This window comes from Leuresthes tenuis, unplaced genomic scaffold (genome assembly GCF_036924035.1).
Source record: "Leuresthes tenuis unplaced genomic scaffold, fLeuTen1.0.hap1 SCAF_15, whole genome shotgun sequence".
NCBI classification, from domain to species: Eukaryota; Metazoa; Chordata; class Actinopteri; order Atheriniformes; family Atherinopsidae; genus Leuresthes; species Leuresthes tenuis.
Genome location: NW_027325369.1, coordinates 7477908 through 7494026, shown reverse-complemented (window position 1 = coordinate 7494026; position 16119 = coordinate 7477908). Strand labels below are relative to the sequence as shown.

The window sequence follows — 16119 nt, the reverse complement described above, 5'->3', positions numbered from 1 at the left end:
TACACAGTTTCTTCACAGGTAAATTAAGTGATTTTTCAATATATGTAATTCTTAAACACTAGTATTTGACAGCAGCTGTAATAAAGTTTTTTAAGTTTTCAAAACCACCAGCAAAATGTCCATTTTTCGACATAAAACACAGAAAACTCATTGAAACAGCTAGGACAAGCTGTTTGGTTTTAGTTACATGTGGGTGTATTTCCTGGTTTTTTCTGAGTTTTATCCTCCCCCACCCACCACCAATCTTCCCCTTTTCTCTTTTGTAAATAGGGCCAAGATATGTATTCGTCTATTGTCTTTGTTTTTAAAACATCATAGGTAGAAAATCCTAAGAGGAGCGTGGAAACAAAATGCTCCTGAAATGATTTACTAAATTCAATATTCAACCACAATCTACTGATCAGCTGTCATACTAAGTGACCAAAAGCATACAGCCCTTTTATTTATAGCTATTTTTCTTTTCAATTTTTCTTTGTAGTCTCAGTAACAAGACACTGATTCTTCTGAATGCACAGGTACTACAGATTGTTTTTCCTGATGTGAAGTGAGGACTAGAGGTCTGGGACGCTTTAAGACTACAAATATTCCTCCACTGGCCCTCCATATCATCCCTCTGTGGGCTTGATCGTCTGTAGAAAAAACTAAACGAAACAAAGCAAAACCAAAACACAAAAAACTGCTCAACACAAAACTAAATTTTAAATTAAAAAAGATGATCAATAAAATAAAACACATCAAACTTACATAATCAACATGCAGTTCATACACCTATAAAAATAGATTTATAGTGACAAATAGTTTTTCTTTAGAAACTTTTATATTTTTTTTTAGAACATGTTTTTAAAAGAATGTTGAGATGATTATTATTTTTTATTTTTTTGTCTACTTTGAGACACTTGTTAAACATTTTTGTCCCATGAAAAAAATTTGTGTAGGAAGTCAACAAGTTTTGGTGGGAACCATTGAAATACACCCAATGCACACAGAAACCCCAAGGAATTTTGGGAAAATGTTTCACAACTGAAGCTTGCTTTTTTTCCCAGGATATAAGAGTATATTTGAAATGCCTTTTTAGGCTCTTTATGTCATACTTGATATGCAAAAGCCGAAAACTTTGAGTCCCAGAATTCCTTAGTGGCAAAAAGATGGCTCCATAAGCTTTGAGCTAGTTAAATAATCTTTCCATTGCTGAACAAAAAGACAACACGAAAAAGAGGTTAGAATACGACTACACAACAGCTAAAAGCAATAGCGGAGAGTGAAAGAGAGAAATTAGAAAATAATGAAGTGGTTTTATAAAGACATAAAGGAAGTTGCAAAAAAAAAAAGCAGTGGACTCTACAAATTATTTCATGTTTTTTTTAAAGGCCACTAAACACGGAATTCCACAACCTCCACTGGTTTCACTAAGACTGCAGAAAGAGAGCAACAGAGAAGGAGAAGGACACAGAGAGAAGGAGAAAAAGATTTTTCTCAATTATTGGGATATCAATAATCCACTAGACTCCACCCCTTTTCTCTAACCCCTGCTTCCTCTCCTTTGCCACACTAAAGATAGAGCACAGAGAAGACAAAGGACAAGAACAGCTACAGTAGCTCAGTATATACTTCACATAGTTAACACACACACAGAAGTTGCCATGAAAGACTTTTTGACAGCCAGTGACAATAAACACATAGGTAATACGTTTTTACGGTTTAATCACACTAGGTAATAAAGATGATGTGATGGCAAAGATGTGGCTGGCAACTTTTAAAAGTTAGATGCTGTGATGGTTAAATGCAATTTTAATCATTACTTACTTTTTTTGCAAAAAAGTGGAGGAGAAGACTTACAAATGAACGAGAATCACAGTGCTCTTTAGACACCAAATTTGTGAAATCTATTTTTTTTTTGGCAATAGAGGTTGGGGAGTGGGAAAACCCCAATGACAAAGACAAAGCTGTATTAAATAATGGGATATTTATAGTTTTTTATAAAAAAAAAATCATACACTGTCGATTGTAGTAATTTGTTTGATTGTTTGATAATTAATTGAAAATGCATGTTTTTAATATTATTCACATATTATTTCCTTGTTGATATGTGGTTTTTATAACAAGGTTTGGTGATGAGATGAAAGAGGGTGGATTGTTAAGGAAAGTCTTGTGGATGTAATTCTTTTTGAAAGAAGTAGAAGAGAAGGAACAGGGCAGTAGTCTGATAAAACCAAAAAACAGTAATCAAACAGGAGCCAGGTGAAGTTTTCATCTTTCATTTTTCAAGTTGCCAACACTAGTTATTAAGCCTCAGGCTTACTGAGGTTCAAATTAAGTTAGGAAATACATTTGAAAAAATCCCAACAACATCAGAATACATCCTTAAAAGAACAAAAAAAAACTTATCAACTCCGTTGCTATGCGGATTTAGGCTGAAACATGGGAGATGACATTACTGATTTAGAGACCCCCCACTTTTCACCCCACCAACATCAAAAAAGAAAACTGATAATTCTATCACGAACATTAGGGTTCAGTTTAGAGCACCCACATCAGCCAGCTGAATCAGGGTTACTTGACAGTCCTTAGCACCAAGAACCTGTAGAATTTATGGAAATCTGGACTGTAAGATTTCATGTCAGGTAAACATGGTGAAAGACAACAGAAATTGATGACTGAGATGGGAAAAGATGTGGAGGAAGTTGTGTTTAATGTGAGACCTATTAAACTCCTCGAATACAAGAGTAGACGTAGTAACATTCAATTAATCACCCAGCTGACAGTGTTGGTTTCTTTTTTTTTTTTCCTGCTTACTGCTTGATTTGTAAGATAAATCTGAGTTAGAATGTTTTATTCAAAATAAATAAATAAGGGGAAAAAAAACATTAACTGACTATACTTTTCCTTCAATCAAGAAACATTCTTAAAAGCCTTTTTCGAGAAATCTCTGGGATCTTGAGCGACATATGTGTGGCCCCTCTCCCTATCCTCCTTATTGAAAAACTTTCTTATAAAGCCTTGATCACATCAACATACATGTGGAGGAGCAGCAAATAGTGTTTTCTGGTTGTCAAAAACCTCCTTGTAATATACATAATCGGCATCTTTACAAAGATGTCACAGAAACAAACAAATCATCCATAAAAAAACAAAAATCAATTGGAACAGGAAGGGATATAAATTATCTGCAGGCCCAAGATATTCTTTACAACAGTGTTTCTCAATTCCAGTCCTCATGACCCACTGCCCTGCATGTTTTCGATGTTTCCCTCCTTCACCACACCTGATTTAAATGATCAGCTCGTCATCAAGCTCTGCAGTGGGCTGATAAGGAGTCATTCATTTGAATCAGGTGTGGTGGAGGAGGGAAACATCGAAAACATACAGGGCAATGGATCATGAGGACTGGAATTGAGAAACACTGCTTTACAATAAAAAAAAGTTAGGTGTTTTCATAATCTGTTTACGAAGAAAAAATGTTGGTGTTTACAAGAAACGAAAGCAAAGGAAAGAAAAAGAATCATGTTTGATAATCATTCAAGTCTATTACACAAGCTGAGTTGCTCAAAGTGCTAGTACATCTGTAATCATGTCCTGTTCTTTCTTCCTTTTTGTAATAACAGTGCTACACTGTGTTGATAAAAGATAACAAAGTTTATAATCAGTTATCTTTATTAATGAGTAGTCTTCAACTGACACAGTAATGCGGTCTTGGATGTTTTTTGTTAATCTTCCTTCCTCTCCAGGGTAGTATGTGTGGTGTGGATCCCATTGCTGTACACTGGGAATGGTAGTGTTGAGAGAAGTCCCTCCGCTGTGGTGAAAACATTGGCTGTACTTGGTATCTGGCCTCCCAAACTACCAGCACTGGCTGTGGATGTTGGAGATCCTACAAATGGACCACCAGTTGCAGCCGCCGACATGTTGAGCCTGTGGACATGATGATAGAGCATCTCCATGGGTGTCTTAGGGTCCAGACCAAAGCCAGAGCCATCAATAAAGTTCATGGCAGCATTGGGGAGAAGATTGCCTTGTGCCATGGCCAAAGTGACATCTGCTGGAGCGTACCTGATGGTGCCAGTGGTGTAGACACGTGGTGCCGTCGTGTTGGAAGAGGCCAAAGTCCCTGTGACACGGTGAACAAGCGGGAGGACCACATTTCCAGCTTGCAAACGCTGCAGTGCTTCAAGGTCACTGGAATATAACAGTGAAGAGGAAGAGCTTGTTGAGGATAATGAAGAAGAAGAAGAGGATGTGGTGGGAGTGCCTTGTTGCTTGTCCCGTGGGGATGCAGAGAGAGGAGGAGACAGGGGGTCAGCAGAGGAGATGTTGGAAGGAGGAGCTAAACTGGAACCGTTGGAAGATGAGCATGGGACGGAGCTTCCGTTGCATGGAGGCTTTCTCCCTCCTCCGACTCCTCCCTCATTTCCAGGAGGGGTGAGAACAGAGTCAGGAATGACCACCTGTTGAGAGCCTCCCTGCGGTGAAGGGAAAGTATCATGATTCCCTGGAGCAGCTGGCTTGGAGGTCATGCTGTACAGAGTCTCGTTTCTGGAAATCTCTCTATTGGGAGGGTAGTTCCAAATGCTACTATCATTGTCAAAATTGATTGGTTCTGCCATCTCTGTTTTGATCTTAAGAATTGAAGATGTTGCACCTTTGCTGTTTGGGGAGCAAGAGGAGGTTAAGAGCTGAGGGGGGTTGTCGACGTGTTGGGGTTTATCACTTGTTACTTCAGGGCTGCGTGGAGTTGTAGAGAGACAGGGCCTCCTCCTTCGTGCTTCGTCCCATTTTTGCACTTTCCTCCTCTTTCGCCTTTTCTGGAGGTTGCTGCCATCACTATAACCATTACAGTCTTGCACTTCTCTATCCTCATCATCATCATCCTCCTCTTCGTCCTCCTCTTCTGATGAGGAAGTTTGTGAATTGTGCAGTTGTTCTCCTTCTCCGCAGTGCTCTACTTTAATATGAAGCCCACCCAAATTACCCAGCTCACTGATGGCACTCAGTTCCTCTAATCCTCTCATTCCAACTAATCTTTCAGACCGGCCACCACATCGTCGTCTTCTTCTCCTGGCCTCCTGCTCATGTTCTTGCTCATCATCTGAGGGATCTAGACTGTCATCACTGTCCTGGCTCTCTTGGTCACTAGAACTATGTTCTTCCTCCTGGCGCTTCATTTCCTGTTTTGAGGAGCAATGTGATTGCCCAGGTTGGTTGTTATGTTTGTTGCCTGTCTCTGGGTCCTTACTGTGTTCTGCCAGGTGTCCAGACTTCCCCTCAGACATTGCGTTTTCATTGTCTGTAAGAAAAAAGGGTTATGTTGGTTAAAAACAAAGACAAGTTAAACAAGAATCAAAATGTAGATTATTGTGTGACTGATTGAAGTAACTATTTTATTTTTTCATTTATTTATCAATCTACTGATTTATTTAGACACTAACCCTGACTATGAACCTACCTCCAGTGATGTTAATAGTTCATGCCAATATACTGAATAATTGACTAACTGACATGAAATTTTTTTTTGTACAAACTACAAAAATAAAGTGTTATCTTCAGTTTGCTCTTAATTCTTTCAGTTTGAAGATTTTGTACACATTTTAAACAACCTCTGCGATGTTGTGCAAGTGAGAATTTTCAGGAGTTTGCCATTTCAATACATGTGAAATACAAGATTTTTGCGGACAGATTTTCCATGTTTTGTGTTGTCTTGTGGAACCATTGATGTATGGTCATTATCTGTAGCTATTGCTTCTCAGGCATGTTGGCTGTTTCCAGACAACACACAACACTTAAACTTAAGGTGCGGCCATTACATACAGACAATCACCAACTGCCCAGTTGTTAGTGCCAAAACTCCTAAATGGAAAATCAACATTAAAAACTAAAAAAACTAAACTTTTACAATTTCTGAAGACCAAGAAAGGCTTGTTTTGTTAATACTGACTCATGACAAGAGGGAGAGTCTACAAAGCAAATAGAATTTGGAGTTTAAAAGCAAGAAGACTTGAGATTCTGACAGCATGATAACCTTCATCAGTTTTACTCTGTTGTGGTATTGCGATTACAATTTTTTTTCATAATTTTGTGGTGTCTGGATGAAACAAAAACAAAACAACAACAAAGGTTTATTTAATCTTTAAACATCAAAAACTGTTTTCTAAATATAGAATATTCAGAACATTAGTAAATACAATATATATGTATCTAATTTGACTAGCCATACTTTAAAACATGATCTAATAGATTTTATGTAAAACTAAAAATGTTACTTAATGCTATAATTAGACCCAAGCATTGAAGACAGAGTGAAGTATCTGATCTGCAATGTTTTTTTAAATTATTTTTTCCTGGCAAATGTATTGCCTTTTGAGGGGCATGAACATATCTAAAAAGTCACAAACTTTTGTAAAATACAAACATGGTGAAAATGGTATTTTGATGTACTCAGAAATGGGTGATGTAAAATGGCTTCACAGCATCCCCAAAACTTCAGCCCCTCTGGCTACTTTCATTGACATGCATGAAAATTGCCATTGTATGTTAAATATAAGATTTTTATATATAGATTATGCCAGGGTGAAAAAAGTTCTTGGGGGTATAGCCTTAACCAAACGAGACATACAGAAAAGCCCCCTGGAACCACATTCTAAATCACACAGAAAGTTGGCCATTGAACTCGAGTATTAGATGCAATTTTGGCCTTTTTTAAGGCCTTAAATTTTAACAAACACAGACACACTTTATCATATGTGATATTTGGTAAGTGTATGAACCCCTTTATTAAAAACACATTGAACACATTTACCTGTCAATACTCATTGCAACAGCCCCACACACTGGAGACAGGACTTCCCAGTGAAACAGGAAGTGGTTAGATCTCACATACAGTATACCAATTCCAGCCTGCACCAAACTTCACTTGTTAACAAATAACAGTCAATTCCTAAAGAGATGTACAATTCAATATTCTGTCATTGCCATTTCTCCGCTCACTTACAAAAGGACTTTGCCACAAAACAGAAATTATTAATACCTCACACATGCAAAGTCTAATCACCCCATTTCACACAGATTTGTTAATCAATATTCTGTCATTGCCAGTGCTTTGCTTTTTATCACGTGTTACTGCCATGCAATTAGCATTATTAAAAGCTGACCAAATATCACAAGGAAAATATGCACTAAATATCAGAAGCACTATAACAGTCTCAAGCAGAACAATGTCAATATTGTTTCAACGCCATACAACTGGAACTGGAAACAAGAAATCACATGTTTCACACTTTTATATAAAGTAAAAATCCAGTCCACCACATAAAATTCAAGCAATTTTTAATGTTTCAAATTTGGCTCAGTCTACACATTAACATAAGTGGCATGAATTTTTGATTGTTCGCTATTGTCTTCCACAACTCAAATTTTGCAGGATCGATAACAGTCCCAGCTTGGTCACATTGGTCACAGCACAACTCAAGGCTGCTTGTAGTTGCATCCTTTGCAAAATTCAAGCACCCAGTCCTACAAGCCTGGGCCCGAACACCTTGATGCAGCAGCCGCTGGGCCCCCTCTGTTGCATTAAGGACCGAAGTGCTACCAAGGTGGGCCAGGGCAATAATTGCACTTAGATAATATTGTGTTTTGCTCTTCAGGGCAAAACACAATAGAAAAAGAGAAAAACAACAGCCAAAGAGAAACGACAACGACAAATAAAAAAACACAACCGCAAAAGAGAAAACACAATGGCAAAAAAGAAAAGACAACGTCAAAAGAGAAACGACAAAGACAAATAAAAAAACAGAACAGCAAAAGAGAAAACACAACAATATTAACCAAAATGTAAAAGGAAGGTACCCTCGGGCGACATGAATCGGCGCTGATTGGACTGGTGGTGGTCTGTCTTTTAAACCGGAAGGGCTATGTTTTAAAAATATGAGTGTTGCTAGTGTCAACGTATGCGCTGCTATTAAAGAATATTTTGGTGCGAATATCCCATCTTACATGCTGCTTTATCTCTCGATGTTAACAAAAAGGTCTCAAAAGATATTGACAATATGTTATTAAACTTTATATGGAAGAACAAAAACCATTATATAAAAAAAAATCTGTAATAATGAACAGTAATTATAATCAGTAATTTAGAACCTGATTTGTATTTAGATGGTTTCTTTCCAGTGGAGCTCTCTGAGCCAACAACGGCAATAGTCTCTTCTGAACCATCAACTTGTATTTTAGACCCAATGCCAACCAGACTGTTCAAGGAGGTTTTCCCTTAATCGACACTTTCATATTGGATTTGATCAATGTGTCTTTGTTGACAGGATGTGTACCTCAGACTTTTAAGGTTGCTGTAAATAAACTTTTACTTAAAAAAAAAACTACTCTTGATTCAGAAGTGTTGGCTAATTATCGACTTTTATCCAATCTCCCTTTTTTGTTTAAAGTTCTTGAAAAAATAGTCGCAGTTCAACTTTGTGATCATTTACATAGAAATAATCTGTTTGAAGAGTTTCAGTCAGGATTCGGAGTGCATCATAGCACAGAAACAGCACTGGTGAAAGTTACCAATGATCTCCTCTTAGCCTCTGATAGTGGACTTGTATCTGTGCTTGTCCTATTGGATCTCAGTGCTGCAGTTGATACGATTGATCACAGCATTCTGTTACAGAGACTTGAACATGTTATTTGGAATAATGGAACTGCATTAGGCTGGTTTAATTCATATTTATCTGATAGATTCCAGTTTGTTCTTGTAAATGAAGAATCTTCATTTGATTGAAGAATTAATTAACAAATGAATGGCTTCTAGTTCTACAGTGACGAACCTTGGAGATATTTTTTACCAGAATTTATCATTTGACGCACATATAAAACTGGTTTCTAGGACTGCCTTCTTTCACCTTTGTAATATTGCTAAAATCAGGCACATCCTGTCTCAGGGTGATGCAGAGAAACTAATAATTGAGACTAATTGAGACTCTTCTAAATTAGAGGAACGCCACTGTCTCTCCAGCTTTCTTGCAGTCTGCTTTAACGCACGCAGCTGTGAATTATACCAAGGAACCAACCTCTTCTGACTGATTACCTTCCTTTTCAGAGGGGCAACATTGTCCAGTGTTGTACGCACTGAAACTATAGTGCTGTCAACAATAGAGTCAAGTTCTACTGGAGTAAAATTTAGGTAGCCGTCCTCTGTCATATCTGCACATGGCAGTGAGGAAAAGGATGATGAAATCAACTCTTTAAAACTGGTTATAGCATTCTCTGATAGACACCCTCTATATGTAAAATTGTTTTTAGAAGCCGTATAGTCAAGTAATGTAAATTGAAAAGTTATTAAAAAATGGTCAGAAAAGACAGGGTTATGAGGGAACACTGTTAACTGTTCACTCTCAATGCCATAAGTCAGCACAAGGTCAAGGGTATGATTAAGACAGTGAGTAGGTCTGTGAACACTTTGTGAAAATCCAATAGAATCTAATATAGAATTGAAGTTATCATTTTCTGTCATTTTCAACATCTACATGAATATTAAAGTCACCCACTGCAATGACTTTATCTGTACTCAGCAGTAACTGGGATAAAAACTCAGACAGAAACAGAATTCAGACAGAAACTTAGAATAAGGGCCAGGTGGACGATACACAACAACAAACACAAGAGGTTTTTGTGATTTCCACTTTGGGTGGGAAAAACTCAGAATCTGCCTGTGCTTCGAGAAACGTGAACATTTAAATAGTCAGAGGGAGTTGATTAATTAATGCTAACATGGATCCTCCTGCTGCAACCAGGTTTCTGTAAGACAAAATATATCAATATGATGATCACAGATCAAATCATTCACTAACAGAGACTTCGAAAGGAGAGATCTAATATTCAGCAAACCACATTTAATAGTTTGATGTTTTTGTTCAGTTAAAGTTTTTGTTTAATTTTTTTTTTTTTTGCACAAGAGGATTTGCTCCTTTTGTGTTTTTTGATTGGGGGGGGCAGCATCAGGTGGGAAGCCACAGAGACGTGTGTAAGACTACAACTGTGCATCATGGTCTCAACCCTGGGTTGTCATGTTTTTGGATGACAAATAAATTTGTCCATATTTCTAGAAATATATCCGGGAAGCAGACACCCCCTCCACTTTTAAGATTCGGCTTAAAACTTTCCTTTTTGATAAAGCTTATAGTTAGGGATGGCTCAGTTGATCCTGAAACATCCCATAGTTAAGCTGCTATAGGCTTAGACTGCTGGGGGACCTCATCTGTCACACCTTTCCTCACTTTGCTCTCTTTTTCCCCCTGTTTAAATTCTCAAATGATATTATGTACATGTGACATTATTGTGGTTATTAACTTGTGTTTCCCTGCTCCAACAGGTATCCTTTGAATAGTGTTATGGTGTTTTTCCCCCCTCTTTTCCCTCTTTTCTGTCTTCTCAAACCCCAGCTGGTCGAGGCGGATGGCCACCCTTCCTGAGTCTGGTTCTGCCAGAGGTTTCTTCCTGTTAAAAGGGAGTCGTTCCTTTCCACAGTCGCCTCAGGCACGCTCAGGATGGGAGATTGGACTGAAGACAAGTTTCGGTGCAATCTGTTGGTTTCCTTAGCTAGGTTATTATTTTTTTAATTGGTTCTATATGAATGAATTGGATTATGATTACAATGAATTGAATTCCAATTGGCTTGAATTGGACTATATTATTTAAGTGCCTTGAGATGACAATTGTTGTAATTTGGCGCTATATAAATAAAATTGAATTGAATTGCATTGAATTGAATTGAATTGAATTGAATTGAATTGAATTGAATTGAATTGAAGTGAATTGAATTGAATTGAATTGAATTGAATTGAATTGAATTGAATTGAATTGAAATGAGAGCTGCTCCTTCCAAAGTGGGATGGATGCCGTCTCTCCTCATCAGACCAGGTTTTCTCCAGACAGATTGCCAATTATTTATGTAGCCCACGTTGTTTGCTGGACACCATCTAGACAACCAGCAATTGAATGAGGACATACGGCTAAACATGTCATCACTGGTCAGATTTGGCAGGGGTCCAGAGAAAACTACGGAGTCCGACATTGTCTTGGCAAAATTACACACCGATGCAACATTCATTTTAGTGACCTCTGATTGGTGTAACTAGGTGTCATTACCGCCGACGTGAATAACTATTTTACCGTTTTTACGCTTAACCTTAGCCAGCAGTTTTAAATAGGATTCTATGTCGTCCGCTCTGGCCCCTGGAATGCATTTGACTGTGGTCGCTGGTGTCACTAATGCCACGTTTTTGACTATAGAGTAAGTGGGGAAAATCTATTTGAAATGTGGACAGGTTGATGGTGAATCATGGGCTTGACTTTAGGACTATGACTCCTCTTCCTGAGAGTCACCCAGCCACTCTTAAGTCCTGGCTGCTCGAGATCTGCTAGGGGACGACTAATAGAGCTAACTAGGCTAGTTGGCTCCGCACTGGCTAAAGGGGCCTGGCTCACTATCGGGTGGTTTTCAACAGTGCAGAGCCGAGCTTCCAATTCAGATAACCTCGCCTCCAAAACTACAAAAAACTAAGTTTGTTTCATGTACCATTATCACTAAAGGAGGCAGAGGAGTAACTAAACATCTGACACACGGAGAAGGTGAAAGCAGGAGATGGAGGAAGAGAACTGGTAGCCATGCTAAGCTAGAGAACCCGACACACCGCTAAAAACTGAAAAATAAAGAATAAAGATCTGTAAGAGTGAGCGTTGAGAATATAACAGGTATGCGAGTTAACTATGCAAGATGTGTAAATTATAGGGAGAAATAAGGTGATTATTAGTAGTTCAAGAGGAGCAGGAAATGTCACGGGCAACAGGAAGTGATGCAATATGTCTTTATCGCAAAGCAAAGCCGCAAAGTTAGACCTATTCTGTTTTGGAGAACAATAAACATCCTCTACACAATTTTCTGGCAGGACAGAGGAGCAGCTGCAGTGAGAGGCTCGTCTTTCTGCGCTGCAGGACTGGGAGGTTTAGGAGGTCCTTTGTCCCCATAGCCATAAGGGATTTTAACAGTGATTGCTGACTTTGAAGTTTTTCTCAGTTATTTATTCATGTGTAGCGGGAAGACTGGGGTGATGGGTAGCACTAACTTCCTGACTTTGAGGCAAGAGAATGCTCGTTCAAATTCCAACCGTCAACTATTTCCATTTTTGCAGTTATCTACTTTTCTACTTTGCAACCACTAATTCATGGTAACATTTAGGGGAATAAAAATAGTCAAGCACCATTAAGTTTTATACCCACTGGTCACAGCTTCTGTCATTTAACATGATGCTTCTTGGCTCAAAACAATTGTCTGAAAAATAATTTGTCATCTCACAATTTTGAAGCATGGATTGTGAAACTAATACACATTAGACATGTGGACAAATATTCATATTATAAAATTGATGGTGACACTGGGATCACTATGCTGTAAAGTTGCTTTACTGGTGGCATCTGTCTACTGCTTGTGCTGCTGACATAATCAAGTGAGAGCAAATTTTTTTGTATATAGTATTTACTTGTGTGTGTGTGATTTGACCTGGGTCAAAGCTTAAATATAGTGCAGCTTTCTTGTTTGGGTAAGATCAGTAAATTAATAAATGAGATTGTATTATCTGCTGTTATCTGCTTTGGTAGAAGATTTATAGTTGGCTAGTTATTTCACCATTGCCAGACTTGTTCACTCTCTTAGCTGATGTAAACATTTATATCAATTAAGTGTAGCAAACTCAAGTGTGGATTTAATATGAAACCTAATCTTTGGGAAGCCCCAGCAACATTCTAATGTTCGTAATGTTGTTTCAAAAACACAGATGTGGGATTTACACACTGATAAGAGGCAGACATAACCTTATTTACCACAACCTTTGTCCTTTGGATATGATTTGGTGGACTCTCTGCCACCAGACGTGTCCCATAACATTAACTCCTTAATGCCAACTAGCGAAGCTTTCCCTGAACAAACAAAGGAACCCCTTTATTCGAGAGACAGGGGAGAAACCAGACCAAATATTTCTTCCTCCTTATCTGGACGTGTAAGTCAAAGGTGACACCTATCTGCTTTTATCGAGCAAGACAAGAAACAGACCTCTCATACCTCTACCAACTATTTTCTTCAGATTCACTTTCAGTTGGATTTTTAAAAGAGTGTTAAATGTGTTGTATACCTTTGTACAGGTTCTTTAAGGTTTTCAGTGATGTTACAAGTTGCATTTTGATACTTTTTTCACAATATTACTTGGTATAATAAGGAAGAAATCATTATTTAGGAAAATTACTAACTTTTCTATGGAGCCACATTGCCACCTTGTGGTCTGTCTTTACGTAGTTAAAGCTAAATTAATTCAGTAACCAGACATTTATATGAAGTAATTCAGTTAACCGATGTTCCCTGTTGTTTCTTTTTGTACTCCATCGTTTACACTGGAAGATAACATTGTTCGTTTCTTTTACATTCTTTTAAGTTATGACATGTGAATAACATGTCATAACTTTACAGATATCCATCTGAATTTGAGAGGTATTCAAGATCCAGACCCATTATCCTTGTTATTTTAGTCAGTGTATGTTGTTTATTTTATGTCTTCTTATTTTACATGTTTACTTCATGTGTTTACCTTTATATCTTAACAAGGTGTGGTGTTTTCAGAATACTCTGAACAAATGTAAGTTGAGTCAAAAGAATGGAGAAATGGAGTTTTCTTTGTTTTATCAAACTCTTAACACTAGATTTAAAACGTGTACTTTACACGCCCAGGAAAACGCCATTACGGTTTGAGGTCTGGGTTTCCTTTGTGCGGTAATTACCAGACTTTGACCGGTAAAATCTGCCGAAGTCCGGTGTTTTCTAACCCTGCCGGTCAAAATGTCATGTGAAAATATTCCCTCCGAGTCTGTGCCAAAGCAAAATTTTATCTTATTTTTTTTATAAATATACAATATACAAGTGAGGACGAGTTGGCTGCAGCTACAACCCTGCTCATCGATGCCACAAGTGTGCAGCGAGACGCCATTGCTGTAATGAGAGCGCTCCGCGGTTACGGAGGCTTAAACTTCTCAACAGCCTGCAAAGTTCTCAGAGATGACATCTACCCCGAGTGGGCTAAACTGGTCAAGATAGCCTATGTGGTCCCCGCCTCCAGCGTGCCGCGCATCAAAACAGCACAGCAAAGTCGCCTGGGGGAGAGCAAAATCACACGACTGATGCGCATTTTAAGCTGCGCGGAGACACTGCACACTTTTGATTTTAAAACAGCTGCAGCACATTTCACACACGCGAAAATTAGTTTTTTTCAGTTTGTTTGTAGAGTTCTTATTGCAAAGCAGCGGACTTTTTATTATTATTATTTTATTATCAAGCGTTATAATGAAATTAGCCAGTTCAGATGTGTTTTATGTTTGCAAATGGTTGGATCTGAGAATAGGCCTTCAGTTTCTTTATGTTCTTTATGTAGGCTATAAGCGCAGGATTGTGCAATATTTATTATAGAATTGATGTGGTCAATTGACGGCACTTATTTAATTTGATACAGCCTATACTTTCAATAAAAAGGATTATTAATTGACATGCTTTGATATCATTATTTTATAAGCTACATATCAATTATCATTTTAAGCTCAATAAATTCAGATATTTGACCAGAATTTCAAACGTTTGTCTGGTAAATTGAAAACCTGTCGGTCACGTGACCGGTGCCATTTTTTTCTTGCGGAAACGCTGTTTCAGACATATTATTGACTGAAAGTTGAGAGGAAAGAGAAGCCCCCAGTGGAGAGGAGAGACATATCACAACTTGCCAAGCAACTTGAAAGTCCTGGTAAAGTCATCCACAACCAGCTGACTACTGAGAAAGGCCCAGAGACAGCAGACCGAGAGAGAGACCCACTTTGATACCGCAGGTCATCGACCTGGTATGTTCAGAGCTGACTAACTGGGCTAAGTGCCAACCAAAGTAAGGTGTACTATCTTCTTCTCCTTTTCAGACAGTACGGTGGTGTCGAGAGAATTCACTGTTAAAAATAATAAATTGTTCCAAAATTGTTAGCCTTTAACTGTAAATAGCGACCTAAATTAAGGCCCAATTTTAGCAATTCCAGTACATTTTTCCATTCTCTTGCCCCTTTTCCAAACCATAAAGTGTTCTCTATACTTGTTCTTGACTTGTCTATATTTGTCCTTTAAGGTTCATGTTTTTGTTTACATCTTTCAATAAATACGTAGTTAACATATATTTAACAAGTCGATGTTGAATGTTCCTTCATATAATTTCGGCCAATTCAAACGAGAACTCATGAAGTAGAATTTTGAGACTGATAATTTAATCAGTTTTAATATCAATTCAATTAAATTCATTCTTATAGTGCCAAATTAGTCAGGGGGCCAATTCTGAAAAGTGCTTCCGTTAAGACTTTTGCAGACACGTCGGGGTACAAAATGACAACCCATTTTTTTTAGTTAGAAGGGAGCTATTCTAGGGTGGTTGTCAACCTGAAAAAGTATTTTTGTGGGTTTTGGAAGCAATTTTAGGCAAGTTTTCAGGTTTCCCGCTCAACACGAGCTGCCCACAATAAATGTCAAATATCTCCACAACTATAAGGACCACATACACAAACATGGTATCAAATGAAAGATTACACTCAGGAGATGTCTGTAGTAGAGAATAAAAATCTATGTAACAGTGTAAGAGCAAATAGAGCTAGAACATGTAAAAATCAATCTCCATCTAAAGATAACTAGTTTTAAAGTGAAAATCAGCTTGGAAACACAAGAGAGCAGCCCTAAATCTGTATCAATCATTACCCCAATCTAGGGGCATGAGTCATGCCAAGTTTAAATTTTGTAGTTTGAGACAGTGCAACACTGCACAAATTTTAGTACTTAAATGTCCAGGCGGAAATCTAGAATATTTATTTGACATTTCACTATAAATTCCTTCTAAATTCAACAGCTGTCTGACTTCCTCTAGAGTAAGTAACTATTAATGGTTTGTAGTAATAACTGTGCAACTTAGGGATCATTTTGACAAATAACAATATTTGACAAATAACAATAACAATAATAATATAACAATAATAATCACTTTATAACAACAGATTCTTCATTCACTTTGACAATCTCGT

The 16119-nt window shown here is 37.8% G+C and overlaps 1 protein-coding gene across 1 annotated transcript in view; it reads right to left on the bottom strand.

Annotated features, from left to right (window-relative positions):
- Positions 1 to 1345: 1345 nt before the first annotated feature.
- npas3 (neuronal PAS domain protein 3) overlaps positions 1346 to 16119 on the bottom strand; it is a 488496-nt gene continuing 473722 nt past the window's right edge. Inside the window, exon 12 of the mRNA XM_072365469.1 lies at positions 1346 to 5281. Within this exon, the coding sequence (XP_072221570.1) occupies positions 3705 to 5281 (1577 nt within the window). The 3' untranslated portion in view covers positions 1346 to 3704. The remainder of the gene's footprint in view (positions 5282 to 16119) is intronic.